This window comes from Lampetra fluviatilis, chromosome 17 (assembly GCF_964198595.1).
Source record: "Lampetra fluviatilis chromosome 17, kcLamFluv1.1, whole genome shotgun sequence".
Classification (NCBI taxonomy): Eukaryota; Metazoa; Chordata; class Hyperoartia; order Petromyzontiformes; family Petromyzontidae; genus Lampetra; species Lampetra fluviatilis.
Window position 1 is genome coordinate 13,758,365 of NC_136291.1, and position 19,331 is coordinate 13,777,695.

General features: G+C 46.3%; 1 protein-coding gene across 10 annotated transcripts; it reads left to right on the top strand.

Annotated features, from left to right (window-relative positions):
* The first annotated feature begins 1,361 nt into the window (after positions 1-1,361).
* On the top strand, positions 1,362-12,482 carry LOC144936954 (BLOC-1-related complex subunit 6-like). 10 transcript variants are annotated; one of them, XM_078864208.1, is made up of 8 exons: positions 1,362-1,834; positions 3,941-4,013; positions 4,986-5,078; positions 6,132-6,199; positions 6,360-7,781; positions 9,351-9,505; positions 10,161-10,244; positions 11,820-12,482. In XM_078864208.1, the coding sequence occupies exons 5-8, from the start codon at positions 6,386-6,388 to the stop codon at positions 11,943-11,945; spliced, it is 1,761 nt and encodes a 586-aa protein (XP_078720334.1). In that variant the 5' UTR covers positions 1,362-1,834; positions 3,941-4,013; positions 4,986-5,078; positions 6,132-6,199; positions 6,360-6,385; the 3' UTR covers positions 11,946-12,482. The 10 variants fall into 10 exon arrangements, 9 of the variants coding, with proteins under 9 accessions (XP_078720334.1, XP_078720328.1, XP_078720335.1 ...); XR_013637526.1 differs by having other exon boundaries at positions 6,132-7,781; positions 9,351-9,509; positions 11,820-11,957; XM_078864202.1 differs by having other exon boundaries at positions 6,132-7,781.
* The last annotated feature ends 6,849 nt before the right edge of the window (positions 12,483-19,331 follow it).

Below are 19,331 nucleotides of genomic sequence, written 5' to 3' on the forward strand. Positions count from 1 at the left end.
AGCTCCCCCCCCCTCCTCCCCCTTAACTTGTATTTAAGAGCTTGCATCTTGAATCCCTGCCTCACTTGATGCAGCAAATCTGGCTGTGACGGTCCCACCTGATGACAGAGACTTGTGTTGCCTCCGAAACGTCGTGATTTTTTTTATTTAATTTTTATTAATTTTTATTTCATTTTTTACTTACGTGACTTTACCGAAAGAACTAAGAGTATCTTCCGTCCCCTGTTTCAGCGATGTTCGTGCAGGTGCGAGCAGGGATATAATGATGGCCCTGCACGTCATCGAATCGGGTTTTGTTTCCATTTTAAAAAATGACGGTGCAAGCCAGGTAGTTGAGCACAATGACCAAGACGCGTGGACAGGACTGGACTGAAGTCTCAAACTCTTACAGGGGGAGTCTTAGCCGAGTTTTCGCGGTAGGGTGGTGGCGATGTTGTTGTCCCCTGTGTGATCCAAATTTAGTCATTTGCAATTGAGTCATTTTTCAAGTAATCAATTGAGTAATTTTTCAAGCGTTGGGATTTTTGGATAATGCCAGTAACATTCGTTTAAATGACTTAGATCATTTTACTGCTGTACATTTACACATGATAAGCCAATTTGTTGAGCTATCATTTGTGGCCAGGTCGCTTCTGAACAATAAGCTGTGGGCTTTGCCTGGCAAAATTAAAATATATAATTTAGTTTGCTTTGTATATTTTTAAGTGATTTGCTTACCTATCCTATGGTTTTCACTCATGTCGTGTACTTGTTTGTTGGTGTAACGTTCTGTGAAATATAGCTTTATGGCTCATTGGATTCCTCCAGTAAACGTACATATTGTGCTCTCATTCAGTTCCACTGCGTGTGGGGGTTTAGCTATGGGAGGACACCGGGGAAGAACCCACGCAGAGCAGGAAAGAAGATGATGACGGACGCTTGTGATTTATTTTATACCTACGTGACTTTACCGAAAGAACCAAAGAGTAAGAAATACAAACTCCACACAGAGGCACCCGGGAGGATGCCTCTTGCCGTGCGCAGCGCGCCCCCACGCAGCCGCTCGCGTGGGAAACCCCTCGAGCGGAGTCTCCGAATCACGACGGCAGGGGGAGTCGTCCCCGTTCAAAATTATCGGGCCCATGAACTAAACAAGATGGCGCGCCCTGCTGGTAGGGGGCATGAACTAAACAAGATGGCACGCGCAGCTGGTGGGGGAGGCATGAACTAAACAAGATGGCGCGGGCAACCGGTGGGGGGAGGCATGAACTAAATAAGATGGCGCCGCTAATCGGTGGGCATGAACTAAACAAGATGGCGTACGCAGCCAAGGCCACACCTCGTCTAGGCCGCATCCGCGTCACGTGGCGGGGCAGTGCCACGCGACACCGCGGAGGCCGATTCGCCACGGTCACCTCCGCGGCCGCCCGCGGTTCGGTGGCAGCAACCCGTGGGGTTCCCCTCGGCCGCTCGCCCGCAACTCACTGGCGGCGCCTGCTCGCCCCTAAGAGCTCTGCTCTCGGATAGCGCCGTGGCCGGGCCGCGTTGTTACGCTCACGCGAATCGGCGCCGCTCCGATCGGCGCTCAGCTGCGCGGGACTCGACTTGTGGGCTGAAGGCAGCGCCAGGAGAGGAACTGAGAACAGCGCCGCGAGAGACGAGGGGGAGATAGTCACCCAGAGCCGCCCACACCGTGAGAGACGAGACGGAGAGTCAACCACGACGTGAGAGACAGGGGAGAGTCACCCACACAGTGAGAGTCAACCACCCCGTGAGGGAGAAGTCGCCCCTGAGTCTCAATACCAGGAGAGCGCCTGTCTCACTACAGGGTCAACGCCACGATAGTCAACCCCGAGTGAGTTACCCCGAGTGGGTCACCACACAGGAGTCGAACTCTTGAGAGTCGCTGCCCCATGAGGAGGGGTGAAGCCTCGGGCGAGAAGCGCCCGGGGCGGTCTCCCCGTCGTGTCTCTGTGTGTATGTCTCCCTGTGTGTCTCTGTCTCCCTGTGTGTCCCTGTGGGTCTCTGTGTCTCCCTGTGTGTCCCTGTGTGTCTCTGTGTCCTTGTGTGTATCTGTGTGTCCCTGTGTGTCCTTGTGTGGCTCTGTGTCCTTGTGTGTCTCTGTGTGTCCCTGTGTGTCCATGTGTGTCCCTGTGTGTCTCTGTGTCCCTGTGTGTCTCTGTGTGTCTCCCTGTGTCTCTCTGTGTCCCTGTGTCTCCACTTCCCAATTGCTCCCGTTGACCCCCCCCCCGTCTCTCCCCGTGGTCTCACGGTCTCTCCGGGTCTCATTGTGCCTCAAATGTCTCCCCTGTGTGTCCCCATGTCACCTCTCTCTTCCCTGTGGCTACTTTGTATCTTGAGTGAGCACAGCAAGCTCCACGAGTCCACGCTGTTGTTGATGTTTTAATACGCCGACCCGAGGTCCGCCTAAATCCTTGTTGTGTCCCCAAGTCGCGGCGTCGGACAAGGGAGCCGCCCCGCGTCTTGGTGGTGGTGGTGGTGGCCCTGGGAGCCATCACCACCACCAACAACACGCGGGAGGGAATTCTTGTAATGTGCATTACATTCCGTGGTTATTTTAAAGTAAATACAACTGATGTAAACGGTCAAAACAGTAATAAAAAAAATAATTCCCAGTGTGATTAATTCCGTTTTAGAGAGTTTGTGGCAATTCCAAAATCGATGTTGATGGAAATCGATTCAACAATGAATCTAAATGTGGAGATTCTCGTTACTCTTTGGTTTTTTAGGTAAAGTCTAGCATTTTTTCTTGCTGTGATTGTCCCACCTGATGACGATTGCTTGTGTTGCGATCGAAACGTCGTGATCTATTAGTTTTCTACCTACGTGACTTTAATGAAATAACCAAAGAGTATGGATTCCTGCAGTCACGAAAGTTTCAAATCAAGATGGAGATGCTCGTTGTTGGACTCCCGCGAGCACTTGTTGCTGCTGCTGCTGCTGCTGCCACCACCAACAACTCCCTCTGCTGCTGCCACACCACCAACTCTCGCTGCTGCTGCTGCCACCACCCACAACTCCATCTGCTGCTGCCACCACCACCCACAACTCCATCTGCTGCTGCCATCACCACCCACAACTCCATCTGCTGCTGCCACACCACCAACTACTGCTGCTGCCACCAACAACAACAACTCCCGCTGCTGCTGCCACACCACCACCAACAACAACTCCCTCTGCTGCTGCCACCATCACCCACAACTCTCGCTCCTGATGCCACACCAGCACCCACAACTCCCTCTGCTGCCACCACCACCAACAACTCTCGCTGCTGCTGCCACACCACCACCAACTCCTGCTGCTGCCACCACCACCAACAACTCTCGCTGCTGCTGCCACACCACCACCCACAACTCCCTCTGCTGCTACTACACCACCACCCACAACTCTCGCTGCTGCTGCCACCACCACCACCCACAACTCTCGCTGCTGCTGCCACCACCACCAACAACAACTCCCTCTGCTGCTGCCACCACCACCACCAACTCCCTCTGCTGCTGCCACCACCACCACCAACTCCTGCTGCTGCCGCCCGCTACCAATAGCCGAAGCGAAAAGGATGCAACAATCCCAGCCCTGGACGATAAGCCCCAGACAGTCCGCCTCCTCCACTTGTTTGTCCCTCCACACAAAAACACATCAACGTATTTTGTACACATCCTGTCACCCACACGGGCCTTCTCTGGGAGTGCATAATTGCAGCAGCAGTATTAAATACAAGCAAAATATGGACCATTTTTAACAATAAGTGTTTCATCAAGCAGTGTCAGGTTTGCTTGAACCAAAGTTCTAAGTACAGTTTGCAGCATTATAATTTATTTTTCGCTTGTGTTTTTGGATATATTTTTCTTCACATTGTGTGGATCTGTATGTAATGGTGTGCACCTATCTCTTGTTGACATTATTATGGAGAATGTAACTTTTTGTTTACGGTTTTCAGGGTTCTGAGAAGAGTTGTCTCAGGAGTGAACCACGTGGATACCGAATGTCCAGGAATGAGCAATCAGCAGCAGGTGAGACCGAGACCATCTCGGTTGTTAAAGTGATTTGATTTAAAGCAAATGTAGTTGTGTGTCGGGAAGATGTGCTACATTTTCCTTGAATGTTCAAATTTTCTGTTATGAGTACTGTAATTGAAGTGAGTTATTAAAACATTTTTTGGATATATTAGTAGTCAATGTGGAATATATTTACAAAAGCATAATCCTTTCCTATGAATGTCTGGCAGTTCACCAGCATTAGTTCAAGCACGCCCGGCTGCTGTTGAGACGCTGAAAGTCAAAACGGTTCAGAATGTGCTTGAATTAAACCAATACTGCTGAAAAAATGCACTCCCAGAAGGCCGTATAGGAAATTGGATGTGTAAAATTTGTATTTTATGTGGAGAGACAGATATGGGAAGGAGGCGTGTTGTCAAAGTAATTAGCATCTTTTGAGTAATTTCCTCACCTTTATAATTTTATAGCCAATTACTCCTGTGAGTTCCTGGTTGATCACTTTCCACAGGGTGTGTATTGACAGTTGATGTGCTTGGCAGGGTTTCATTAAAAAGCAGAGCATTGTGGGAATGGCTTTGCACATTAAATATTCTCTCTCATTGCCCAAAATTTTGTCAAATATGTAAGAAATTGCTTGGGGAAAAAGCCTGCCTCACCTAGTTTCCCTGCCTGGGGAATCGAAGCGAGACCAGGTTAGGTCAATTTGTCATCAGCCATGGCGTGTGACGGCTGAAGAGGCCTAAAACATTAACGCTCAGTGAATTAATTCATGAATGTTTGACAACTCTTATATTAATTTGCCTGTTTTTTTTTATTGTTTAAGTCCTCAACAGTGACACAAATTAACAATAACTCCTTATTGTACGAGAGTTCTCGTGATCCCCGCTACAAGCTGAGAGGGCTAAAGCGTTATCGCTTTTATAATGGTAAGCATTACGAAGGACTTGTTTATTTTCAACCTATTTGCTGTACTTGGCGAGTTTGCAGATAGAGGTGAGCAAGAGAAATGCCATGACGAGGCAGCGTGTGGCTTCATAGTGGCGCACCACCACCAGGCAGCCTCCACGGAGGACGATGCAGGTACGGCTCCTGCTGAATGCATCTGCAGGTCTCTTAAAGTCGGCCAAAATAGTCTTGGGTTTGCAGGTATTGTGTTGCAGTTATAAGGTCGCGCTCACAAATGAACCACCACACTTTGGTGATCTCATTGAGGAGCATAAACCCTCACCCAAACTCCGGTCATCCTCGCAGCAGCGGCTTTTGGCTAACCATTGATCAAAGATGATTGCTGCATCGCACGCTTTCCGATGCGCTTCTGCGGCCATCTGGAATGCTCTTTCTTCCGATGATAGGAAGCCAGTGGAGCTATGCACTTTTAAATCTAAATTGAAAACTAATTTCTTTAGAGTGTTTTTTGTGTTTAGTTTGGTGGATCATACAAATGTGAAGCTCTCTTCCCCGTGGGCGTTGAGGAGGTGCCATACCCTGGCTCGTCAGGAGAAGCTGGTACAGCAAGTGAACTAATCGCCATTGTTTTCCATCTGTACGGGGATAGAGTGTTGCCCCCTCACGTGTCTGGGTTTTTATGCAGGAGGTCCGCTGTCCTCCCACATATATCTTGATCATCTAAGAACATATTAAAATAAAAACAATGCAGGACCCTCTTTCCTGAATAAATAACTAATTATTATTTGAAATATTTTTTTATTTTTCAGAATATGATAGCATGCCATCCATGGAAGAGACACCTTTCCTCAACCCTGCTGATCCTATGGTTGATTGTTTCATAATTATGTTTTTGTGATATTTGTGAACATTGTCAATATGTACAACACAGGGCTTATGTTTGTCGCACCCTTCTATCCCCGACTCCATACAGTCCCAAACCAATGCCATGCGTACGTGGGAATCACACCATTGAACCTTTGTTGTAATTCAGAGGGTACCATAGAAGAGTTAATGCAACTTTTTATTTGAAGAGCATTATAAAAAAATTACCAAGGCTATTATTTATCTGCCCGATGACTTGAGAGCGATTACGACTCAGAGGTGCCAATTTCGTATGTGCACTGAATAATTGCGAACGGCCAAACACATGCTCTGCACTAACTGTTTCGTTTTGTTGATGTCCAGGTGACATGGAGGAGGGATTGGACACTAAGTCCTTGGATAGAGGCACTGGTCGTCTTGAGAAGCCTCGTGTGGGTGGGATGAAAGATAACGTGGCAAACAGAGACACAGAGCCTGCTGGCAGCGCTGACCTTGCTGTGCCTGCTGCCGCTGCTGCTACTACTGGTGGTCGTGATGGTGTTCCTTCTACTGAAATTGCTCCATCCATTTCTACTGCCTGTGTGAATACAGACACTCCCACTTCTGAGGAGTCAAACATGGACACAGAGCCTAAGCAAGAGAAGACTGAAAGTGTTGGATTACAGAGTGGGCCCATTAAAAAATGTGAGAACTTAGGCCGTGCGGGTGATGAGAATGATGTGGGGTTACCTGGGCTGACTGCCTCGCTGCAGGGTCTTTTGCCCGGCTCGTTTGGTAGCGATGATCAGGAGGAGTTACCTTTGAACTTTGCGGTTAACGTGGAGACTTGTCATCCTGTTGCCCAGCAGAGGATGTGTGAGATTAACAACGCACAGCGGGATGAGGAATACAACACTGAAAATGTGGACCACGTCTCAACTCCAAATACTTGTGGGAAAGAGGCAGTAGATCAGTCAATTGATACAGCCTTTCAATCCAAGTCACGCAATATGAGGTGTAGTTTAAAACTTGATTTGAATAATGTAACTAATTTACATGAATCTCAGAGTATAGCATCTGTTGAATGTGATAAACTGAAGGAGGTAGATTCGCACAATGTAAGTTACCAGTTGAAATGCCCCGAAGGTGTGGATCACGACAGCTTAAATCACAACATGGATACAACAGCTGTGGCAACATCCGAAGGTGTGGATTGTAGTGTGCATCCCATTGAACATGAGGGAAACACTAGACAAATCTTAGAGCCCACAGTGCACATTGACAAGGACAAAGGCAATGCACGATCCTTTGCAAATGCAACAAAGGGACATAACACGACATCTGCAGAAGCTACAGTTGCATTGGAGATCAACCGTGGCGTTAAACATTCACAAACGGCACAAGATGTTTTGCAAGACAGGACAGGGCACACAGCTGACAACGCGCACAAAGTCAAGGAATCTGCGTCGTTAGGGCAGGCGCCTCTCCAGCCGACGTACGACTCGACAGATGTGGCCGTTGCAGACAGCAGTGCAGAGAGGCAGGACCTAGGCAGCGTAGTTTGCGCAGGCGAAGACGTGGCAAAATGGATCAGCCCCGCCAGTCGGAGGCTGCGAATTAACCCCTTTAATAACATCCCCGAAGCCGAGCTCAACCTGGAGATCTGTGAAAATCACTTTGGAGAATCTGGTCATGGCCCCTCGAGTGGCGTGCCGGGCACCCGTCAGCAGCACATCTTCCCAGAGGTGTACGTTTGCAGTAAGGGAGGGGCGGCGGCGGCCGGTGCCGGGCCCGCGAACACGCCCAGGGGGATGTGGCGCATGCAGGATAGCCGCAGCCTGGACGGCATCAGCCAGCTGTACGTGCTCGGGGGGGCTCGGCCCAAGGAAGGGGGGCGGCCCGACGGGCGCCGTGCCACCATATCCAGCGCGCTAGAGCTGGAAGGAACCGTGACGCACGAGGGAGAGTTGACCCACTTTGTGGCCGATGACCTCCTGCAGAAGATCAAATTGAGCTCGAGCAGAAACCTCGATGGTAAGTCTCTCACCAACGGGCGACAATCCGGCAGGGCCCCCGCGCATGCTGTCCGCCACGCCTACGGAGGTCGTCCACGACCCAATAGAACATGGAAGCATCGTTCAAGGCGATTCGTTTCGTGCGCCAATTTATTGCTGGAATGTTCGTGATTTATAAGATGTTTTTAAGAGAGTGTTTTACACCTAGTAGACTTTCGCGAGCAATGATCATAATAAAGTTTGTTTGGGTTAGATCTCGCGAATATAAATGTGTTGTTAACCCACCACCACCCGACACAACCAATTGGTAAGGATTGTCACGTCAACGAAACGTGCCAATTAGTTACTAGTTCAGCACACATCGGTGTGTTGGAGAGTAAACCCACAACATGGTAAACTGGATAACCTGGTTTTGCAAATTTAGATTTTTATAGCCTATTTACACTGTACGATACAGAGAAAAACTAAAACATATCTTATTAGCCCTGATATAAATTTAATTGAGCCATGTAACTAAATGTACATTTTTTTTATTGATTTAAAAGTACTCAACTTGCTCTATGCGGGTGGTTAAAATAGTTTATACCACACTCGTCAGGACACTTTGCTCTCTACAACTCTGATTGATTTGTAAACCATTAAAAACATTTTATGGATCTTTAATATCTGTTGATGCATTGCCGTTACACTGGTTAAATCTACCTTCGTTGAGCAGAATACAATAATGTTAAAATACTTGAAAGACGAAAATTCCAGCTTTATGTTGTACTTTCAATGGTAACTGATCCGTATATTGTGTGGTCAGTTTTGTATACTTATCAAGTGGATACATAATTTGTTTAACCACAACCTTGTATGTGGTTTACCATCATGAGACTAGATACTGTATTTTATGTGTGTGATGGGTCCGGTACCCGCTCAATAATGTTACAGAAAGATGGAGAGGCAGATAGGATACATCGTAACGAAAGAATTTTCCCTGCCAAAAATATATTGTAAAAACAAACCAATTTAATTATTGGGCTTTGGCTCCCATATCATTGGTCAAAACCCAAACAATTAACATAGAGAGGAGTAAGAAGACACAAGAGGAAATTTGATTACCACAGCAATCATGGGGGATAATATAAGTAACAAAATAAACTGCCAAAACACATCCTTCCAATATTTTCCCTTCGTATGAAAATAAGTATTTTACACACCCCATCCGCCACATGGTTGAGGACCCAAATCTAACAGAAACGGTCCGTGCATATAAACAATTGGCATTTCACCATCATCGGTGTAAGCATGACTGACGTGACTTGCTATTGACAGCAAGACTGACTGCTGATGAGACACTAAATGTCAAAACTTGTGTTAAAGCATTGCTTATTAAAGAAAATCACTCCCAGAATGTCACGTGTGTATGTGGCTGGTGGGATATAACAAAAGAACCTTGTTTACTTCATGTGGAGATACTGATATGGGAAGGAGGCGAATTTTCGAGGTGTTGAGAAACAAGAGGCGATGTCACTGTGGAGCTGTGGTGGCGGTTGGCAGTGGTGGTGGTGGTGCTGTGTGTAGCATTGTGCTGTGTCCTGCCCAGATGAGGCCGGTGGCGCCGTGTCGCGGGGCTTCCTCACGCGGCGCGACATCCCTCCCGTGGACCCCGCCGTGCTGGCCGACCTGGAGGCCCAGGCCCGCGACCTGGCCTCCAATGTGGACCGCATGATGAAGTCCCTCAACACCACCATCCAGAACGTAGGTGTGCAGTGGTTACTGTGGGGAGCCTCACAACAAGAAGGGCCTGGGTTTGATTCCCGACTCGGGCGCCTTTCTGCGTGGAGTTTTATGTTCTCCCGCTGTTGTGCATTGGGTTCCTCTAATAGCTAGAAAATACATACAATGTAACCGGTATTGGTGAAACGTCCCAATGCTGAAATGTTATTTGCCAATTAATCAATTTGGATTACGCACAGCAGCAACATCGCCCTCGACTGAGAAAACTTAGTGTGGCTCTCCAGCAAAAGTCTTGAGACTGAGTAATGCTTTCCTGGATAAAGAAGTGTAATAAAATAAGTGGTTAATGCAGTGTGTTACGAACAATTCGATTCCCACTCACAGCCAATATCGGTGACGATTATCCGAACCGGTCCTATGTCGACTCAGCCTCAAATAAGTGCCTAGTGTGGTATGTAAACATCAACATTGGGGAGACGAAGGCGGCTAGGCATGGTGTTGGCCTATATTACGGTATTTAACCCATTTGGAAAAGAGCTGGTCACTACCATTTAAATGTGGGTATTATTGGTATTGCAGATACCAAGAATTAGTCATAAACACCCGACTGATAACATTCCCTACTATAAATCTAAAGATGTAGTCTTATCACCATGGTTTGTTTTGTTTTCTGCAGATGACAGCACTTAGCGTGGGCTACATACAGACGTATCGTGATTCGGTGGACAGTTTGGGAGAGTCTGTTGACCTCAGCATCAAGGTAAGGTTCTTAGATTTTTTTAAGGTCAAGAGGTCGTGTCAGCGAGTGCCGGAGACGCCTCCGTGCTTGACCACCACTTCGTGCTGCTGTGTCTCGTACCTGTTAAAAAATAATCACCTGGCTGCTACCTTAGCCAGATCTTAACAGTGAGCTTTTCTTGCAGAAATATCGCAGGCAACAACATTCATTCCTGTGTTGCTTCGTGCAATGTAATGAAGTTGCATTTGGGTCTGCATCGCAGAGCAACTTTGTTTCAAATGTGCAGCTGTTGCGCTAACAACACATGCTCTGATTGGCTGGATGGGGTCACGTGGTCGATAGGGTAAACAGATACCTGTATCCAACATGGCGGAGTGGGTGATACGACAGAGCCGTTTCGCGTTCGCAGCTTGTTGCCGGGGTTCTTTGTCCAAATTTGGCAAATTAGATAATTGCCTGCAAATTACTTAATTTGGATTACATATACAGTAACAAGACCTCCCCGTACTGTAAAAACTTGGCAGGCCCTTTGAACAATTCTTGAGACTCGGTGAGTTATTCCTGGGTAACCAAGCAGAGTTTAACACGTAGGCTTTCGCGACCAATATTCTTAATAGAGGTTTTTTGGATTAGATCGTGTAAATGTATAAATTTGTCGTTAAAACCCGCCACCACCCGACACAGCCAACTAGTAAGGGTTGTCACGTAAACAGAACATGCCAATTCGTCACTAGTACAGCACACCGGTGTGTTGGAGAGCCAAGCCACAACAGTTACAATCAGAAAGATTACCTCAAATTGTACCAAGAGATTACTGTTGGTACTGCTTTTTTAATACACGCAATAGACAGGAAGAACAAGACCAAAGGGCTCGCATAATGCACATGCATAATGTGCGTTGACTCATTAATCCCCCCCCACTTTGTGCAAGAGCGCAGAAGTGTGGTTACCACATCTACGCCTCTATATAAGGAACGAAACAGACTTCTCCACAAATCTGGCTGTCGCCTGATGAAGCTAGTTGTAATTAATGGCAAAACGTCGTACTCAGATTGTAAATGTTGTGGCCTGGCTCTCCAACACACCGGTGTGCTGTACTCGTGACGAATTGGCATGTGCTGTTTACGTGACAACCCTTACTAGTTGGCTGTGTCGGGTGGTGGCGGGTTTTAACGACACATTTATATATTTACATTATCTAACCCAAAAAATCTCTCATGAACCAAGCAGAGTAATTACAATAACGATAGTGTTGCAATCTCTGTGTTGGGGGGTGTGCGTGTGTGCGTCCGTACTGTGTGGTGGTGTAACGGTGAGCGCGCTGCGCTACGAACCTGGCCACGGCCAACTTCAGTGACGATATCTGCACTGGTCTTGGGTCTCTCCTAGCGTCTCAAATGAGTACCTGGTGCAGTGTGTAAACATAGTCACTAAGGAGACAAGGCCGGCCGGGCGTGATATTGGCCACCCACTCCCATCGTGTTTCGTGCCGGCTTTCATAAGTGCTCGCTAACAGCACTTGCCCCAACAGTCTGTTAAGGCTACACGGGGGGTAATCTTTGTCTTTGTGCGGTGGGCACATTGTTGTCGTTTCAGGCCATGTACACGCTGATGGCGCGCACCGAGGAGCTGGACAAGGGCATGCAGCCCGTGCACGGCCTCGCCAAGCAGATCAAAGATGTGAAGCGGCTGTTGGATCACCTGGAGAACCTGTGCAAGTGACGGAGGCGCCGATTTCTCAGTTGCCGGCCCTTGTCCTTTCTCCCCTCCTGCGCCCCAGCCGATGGCCTTCCCCATTATTTTAAAAAGACTTATTCATTCTGGTAATAGCTGCATTCAGTGCGTCAAAAGAAGCCTGGGTTTGTTTAGTTTATGGCTTACATTTTTTTTGGCATTTTGAATTTGTCGGTGACTTCATCGAGTGTAGTGCTTTTGTTTAGTGTTTTACCGAACGCAGCATTGTTCTGTTAATGCATTAGCGGTGGTCAGATATCAATCATTGGACTACACGGCTATCCATGTTTTTGACTGTTTTTGGGATTGTCTGTAAATTTATTTTTCTATCGGTGAACATCGTACGTGTTTATTATCTTGCAAATTAAATTCTAACATTATTGATCGCCACCTGCAACAAATCAGAGATGAAGTGACATTCTCAACAGCAGATGCCTCCGTGAAGGAGTTGTGGTTTAAATCCTAATTTACCCACAGCTGCATTATGCAATTTGTAGAGGTCATAAATGTTACCAGGTGCGCTGATCACCTTGCCCTGTTTGCCTCTTGTGTGTGTGCGTAATGATGCAGTACGATGCACACTGCGTATGGGATTTCAATTGGTAAAATTATGGTCGTTGGAGTTTAATGACTCCTGGTAGAACCACTTTATTCAAGTTTGGTGAGGAATTGTACATAATGGGTATGGACTATTTTTGTTTATATATATGCAAGGTCATATCTGTCAACATGAGTGTGTTCTTCACTGCTCAATCCATCTGGCCGTCGTCGCAACCTGCGCATGCAGCTATGCTGCTCTCCATGCCGGATGGGTCGCACTGCGGTGTTTACCCTCGTCGCCTCTGGAAATTGATGCGCCGGGCCACTGCAGCACCGAGTCGTGCCAGGCAATGTTGGGAATTGTAATGTTACGCCCCAAAGCAGCCCACACCAGGCCCCTGTCCACAATGCCATCCCCAAAGGGCGCACGGCACCTCGTGTGCCTGTCACACGATCCGTCTTCCCTGCAGGCTAGTCTCGCAGCGAAGTAATCTAACTCACAATTTCTTAAGTTTTGCCTCCATATCCTACCAGAAAAAACGGCAATGGCAAATCGAGTCCAAGTGGAGCAGTTGATTCCGGGCAGAGATGGCACATTTAACTCATCTGCCTGCCTCGCCAGGAGATGAGAGGGGAGTGCTCAATCCCTGCCTAGGCATGGGACTTGAGCCAAAGTAAAGCCCCTGCATTGTGTTGTGCCTAATGTCCATGCACACCTGCAACATCTCACTTGCCAACGCTGAGCTTCGCCTCATGCACTTAAATTGCACCAACGTTTGTATTTAACGGGCCACCCATGAGATCTCATGGGGTTATTTTATGACTGTTACCCGCGTTGACCAACTGTTGCCAATTGGTTGACCGTGATGTCGCGATGCGGCCTGCGCAGCCCTTGTGGCAGCCACGCTGCTGTCCGTCGGCCCCAGCAGAGCTCAGTCTCGCGACGTAACGACGAGGAGGAGGCTCCTGCTTCCGATGTTCGGCCCTCCAATCATTGCAGTGTCTCTGCAATGTAGAAGGGAACCCCCTAGTGCCTGGAGAAACCCCTTGCGTATGAGGGGCTAACACGATAAATGCCACAGCCACCTACTTGCTGTACGGCTTCCTGGTGCCCTGCTTGTGGATGCCTTGGCCCAGCTCAGAGTCGTGGATGACACACATGTGGATGTTAGATACAGGAAAAATACCAAACACAAGAGCCATCATTGTAATATTGACTTTATTTACGTTGGATTACATTGCTTTCCCATAATTTAAAATGCACAATCCCAGGTAAAGAATAGTGTTTTTTAAAGATACTGTTGTGGACAAAGAATACCAACTTGAATTCATGTAAATCAATGAATGGCACCACAATTGCAAAGTGAATTCGGCAATTTCCTGCTCAAATGAGCATTTGAGGGCAGTTCTCATCCACGTTCAGGCTCGAGCGAGTGGTGGAAATTCCACATACGTGTGTATGGAGCAGGTGAGTTTACCCACAGGACAACCATTGTTGACTTCCCCAAAAAAAGATTGATACTCGTTTTGTTTTTATATCAATCCGTGAGGGATATTGAGTTGGTCACCATCCAGAATGTGAACCTGCAACCCTCCAGATAGCAAGCCGCAGACAGCATCGGTGGAGTTTGACTTCTATATTCGGGGGGGGAGGGGTACAGGGGTTCGCGTTGTCCGTCACATTAGGAATCGCAGGTGAATGTAATTAATTACATTTTCATGTTAATTCTAAACTATTGAAAATGAATCTTGACTTAAAGCTTCCGTGACTGCGGGAATTCAGATTCTTTGGGTCGTTCGGTAAAGTCACGGAGATAGGTTCAAATTAATAAAATTAACAAAAACCATGACGTTAAGATCACAACACAAGCGATCGTCATCAGGAGGAAAAGAGAGGGGGAAAGCTGCTGAGGCAAACTGTTTTAAAGGTTTAAAATTGGGTGTAGCCCAAGGGTCATGAACGAAGTGGGCGGGGCTAGTGATGCTAATGTGTATTATATTATTTCATTTACCGAAAGAACCAAGGGGTAATTTTTCGATTTAAAGCTTTCGTGACTGCAGGGATTCATATTCTTGGTTCTTTCGGTAAGTTACGTAGAAGGGAAATAATAAAATAATAATAAACAATCAAAATTCTCATGACGTTTCGGCCACAACTCAAGCAGCCGTCCTCAGGTGAAGAACAGCTGTCGGAAAGACAGCGTCCTAATTCTAAACTATTGAAAATTAATCTTGACTTAAAGCTTCCGTGACTGCGGGAATTCATGTTCTTTGGGTCTTTCGGTAAAGTCACGTAGAAGGGAAATAATACAAATTCTCACGACGTTTCGGCCACAACGCAAGCTAATTAGGACGCTGTCTTTCTGACAGCTGTTCTTCACCTGAGGACGGCTGCTTGCGTTGTGGCCGAAACGTGAGAATTTTTATTGTGTTTTATTTTATTATTTCCCTTTTACATGACTTTACCTAAAGAACCAAGAATACATTTACAAATTTGACTAAGTTTGTTTTCTCAAACTTCCTATTTCTCTCTTTAAATTTTGCCAGGCTTGCTTGTCTATAGGTCCATTCTCTCTCCTCCGGCCGCTACAGGGAGGACTTCCACACAACTCTCTCATTGACATGCTAATTTCTCTACCCCCCCCCCCTCTCTCTGCCCCCCCCTCCTCTCTCTTTATTTAATGCCTCGACACAGAGGCGTTGTTTCTCTGTGTCTCTCTGTCTCTGTGTCTCTCTGCTTGTGTGTCTGTCTATGTGTCTCCGTGTCTATGTTTTGTCTCTCTCTCAAATTTAGCGATCTTTGAAAGAACGTAATCAACCAGGTAGGGTGTTAACTTGTGTTAACCGACTCTCTGTGTTGTATTGCATTATATTTCTAAGTTTACTAGGTTTGTTTTCTCATTCATTCTTACCTGATGACGATTGCTTATGTTGCAATCGAAACGTTGTATTCTATTATTTAATTTATTTCATTTCTACGTGACTTTACTGAAAGAACCATAGAGTAATTCCTGCAGTCACGAAAGCTTCAAATCAAGTGAGATTAGCATGTTAATGTAAGATCGCAGAGCCACCGCCACGTCGAGGTCGGCGCACGGCGGTGGCTGCGTTGGTGTGAGAAATGTAAACCTGTTCATGTAAAATAAGAGAGCCGAAGCCACGGGGAAAATAAAAACTAACATCGGAAGGTGGCAGGATAGGAACATCACAGCCAGTTATGACTTAAACTTGTTGATGACGTCCTTCCAATGATTTCGGAGTTTGTACCCATCCTCTCGGTTGAAATTGTGTCTATATATGTGGATGGCTTCATGAACGAATCTTTGTTGATAGCCAGTGGGCTTACAAAGTACCTTCGTCTTAGAGAAATCAATTTCGTGTGAGCCAACCGCATTAAAACAATGATCAGCCACGACCAAGGTATTGGTCCTACCGTGTTTCAGATCTGCCTTATGCTCACGAACACGGTCCGAGACATGTCGCTTAGTTTACCCAATGTAACTACTGCCGCAGACAACTTAGTTTGTAGACGCCAGGGTATTGCTTATCAGGGATCCTATCCTTCACAGATGGGATCAGATCACTAATTTTATGTACTGTGTTAAATCGAGCCTGGATCTTGTGTTTGTTCAAGATTTTGGAAATATTTTTGGTGACCCCTGCTATGTATGGCAAGGTGATGATTTTTATTGGGTCCTCAGATGGTTCTTTCCCAACGGTTGGGGTGATAGCTTTATGGATTGTGTGCTCTGAATATCCATCCATATTGAGAACTTGGTCCACGTCTAGGTGATGATGGTCAGAGATACATCGAGCTCTATGGTGTAGAGTTTTGATGAGGGATTTCTTCTGGGATGGATGGTGGTGGGAGTCCGGTTTTAGGTAGGTATCCGTATGAGTTGCTTTCTTCTAGATAGTGTCCCATTGAGCCATCTTGTCTCTTTTCGATTATAACATCCAAGAATGGTAACTTTCCATCCTTTTCCACCTCCATGGTGAATTTGGTGGAGGAATTGGTTCAGAGCTGGTTGGCCATGTGGCCAGATGACGAACGTCGTGGGTTTTTTTAAATTTGAACCTATCTACGTGACTTTTCCGAAAGACCCAAAGATATTGAAAATAAATTAATAAACGTGTCCAATTTGGACGAAGCTCCCCCCCCCCGCTCCCTCCCCCGCAAACTAAGCCCCTGCATTGCGTCGTGCCCGATGTTGCAAGCGGACCAGCGATAAACTAACATGAGTAGTATCAGACATAAGAATAGCTTTTACCCTTTGTGATTGGCCTACACTAGGCCAATCCGTTTCGAAGATAATGCATATATTAATTATCAGAGCATGTTTTCCCACAAGTACATTTGATTAATGCAGACTTGATTCCTTGAAAAAGGTACCCATTTGGTGTTTGAACATCTTAACACCTGTTTTATTGCCAGAAATGGTAAAACCTATTCTTATTTTTCATACATAGATACTGGCAAAAAAAATATCCCATTAAATCTAACATGAGCATGGGCCGTGGTACACTGGAACCACACTCCAGCTACACTATCGATGTTGAACTTATTTCGCGCCGTACGTAACCAACCGTGCTAATCGGAGGTACGGGGGAAGGACAACAAACTGAACACAAAGCAGTTCTGCAGAAATTTGTTTTCAAAGAAAGGCCATGACCTGGGTAAGCAAATATTGGAGCTCTACTATCCTAACACCATGGCCACGATATTTGAGTGGCATTCTGCCATCCTTCACAAACTGCTCCCCTCTATCCTACAAGTCTAATTGGATTTCAACATGAACTTGCATCTCTCATGTTTCTCTGCTGACTACCAAAGGCTTGAAAAAGATCATTGCTGTTCAGGGCAAATGTTCCCATTATCCAGTGGTAGAGTTCATAAACCTGCGGTTGATATTGAATCAGTTTTGTATGCAGCACACGAGTGATTTAATACACCGCTAAACGTTTAAATTTGAATGATATAAAAGTGTTTTAGGCACCCTGCATCCAGTAAACTGTTGTGGAAGTTTAAGATCAAGCACTGGTTTTAAAGATTGTAGTGCAATTGCAGGCATTTAAATCGTGATACAGCATATTCATTTATGGGACCGCTTTTAAACCACTCTCCAATTATCTTTGTGCAAAGTAATTTTATGAAGTGGATTGAATGAAAGTTTCGGATATAAATCTTACTCGGTACAACATTTTGTTGCAAAATGCCCCAGGGCCTTGTAGTCTTACTCTAAAATACTTAAATGTGGCAATTTTTCTAAATTATGTTTGCATTCCCGTTTCGTTTTTTGTGATTTTATTTGAGTTATTTTGTTTATGGAAATACTTGTATTACGCCCGATCTCTGGTGTGTCAAGTGGAAGCGACAAGAGCTGCAAGAAGTATTGTGTTAAGTGTTCCCTGGCCTCCCGAGGTTCTGCGATTGGTCCCGATTGAGCGAATGGTGCAGCACAGGGGACTTGGGAGCCCAGCGGGCATCATCAGACCCACATCGACCCCGCACAGCGAGGATGGTCACCAAGGGGGCCACCGAGGGGGTTACTGAGGGGATCACCGGGGGGGTTACCGATCTCTCGCTGGCCAGGAGCTGCACCGGGCTTGCCCGCACAGCACAATGTCACTGCCAAAAATAATGTAAATTTTTTAAAGGAATTTCAATCATTGTGACAGGTATGCAAACTATTGGGGGAAACTGCATCTCTCTTGTTTTAATATTTCCACGGTGACGAATTGTAAATAAAAATAATAGACATCAAAGGTTTCCATGCGCGTTATTCTTGTCGTTCACGCTTTGCTTGTGAACAATGTGTGACGTCACTGAAGACAACCCGACGGATTTTCGCATTGCGGCTCCATGACGAATGGCAATGGCGTGGAGATGCATCCATCCAACAGTAGAGAGACAATGTAATATGATGCAGAGAAGCTGTACTGTACTTTTTAATACCAAGTTACGTTTAACAAATATAGTACACCTTTAAGAATACAAATAACTCCAAGGAGTGATGGTATTTATAGAGAAACTGCTACATAAATGTTGCTGAATTAAACTAAACTTTATTTTACCGGAAATGGGGCACTGAGTTGTGTCGCTCTTTTGCAGAAGCGACCTGGCTACAAATGATAGTTCAACGAAGTGGCTTACCATGTTGAGATGTATAGCAGCCAAATAACACATGCAAACTCCAAATATATAGCAGGCGTCAGGATCGGAATCTAACCCACGACCTCCTGATCACCAGGCGAGGTAATTAACATCTCACCACCGTGGCCGAGCTACGGGGGGAGAGGAGCCAGGCTGGAGGGGGACAGAGAGAGGACAGAGGGAGAACAGTGACTGGGAGCCCAAGAGTGACAGGAGAACTGAGCAGACTTGCCTGGGACGACTGACAAACTCACTTGGTTTCTCTAATCAAGGACATCTCACTGTCTCCAGATGATTTGCTTTTCAGTTTCGATGTAGTTTACCTGTTCACCAAGGTACCTGTACCTGACACCATTGCAATCATTGAAGACTTTGTCCAACAAGGACTGAATCCAGATGTACCAACTCTGGTGAGGCACTGCCTTACCAACACTTACTTCACCTGGAATGGTACATTCTACAAACAGAATGAGGGTACCCCAATGGGTTCTCCCTTATCGCCAATGTTAGCGAATGTTTCATGGATAAATTTGAGACAGCTGCCATCCAAGACATCTACTCTACATCCTTCCTTGTGGAAGAGATACGTAGATGACACGTTTGTCATCTGGCCACATGGCCTGCCAGCACTGAACCAATTTCTCAACCACATAAATTCCATACACCCATTTATCAAATTC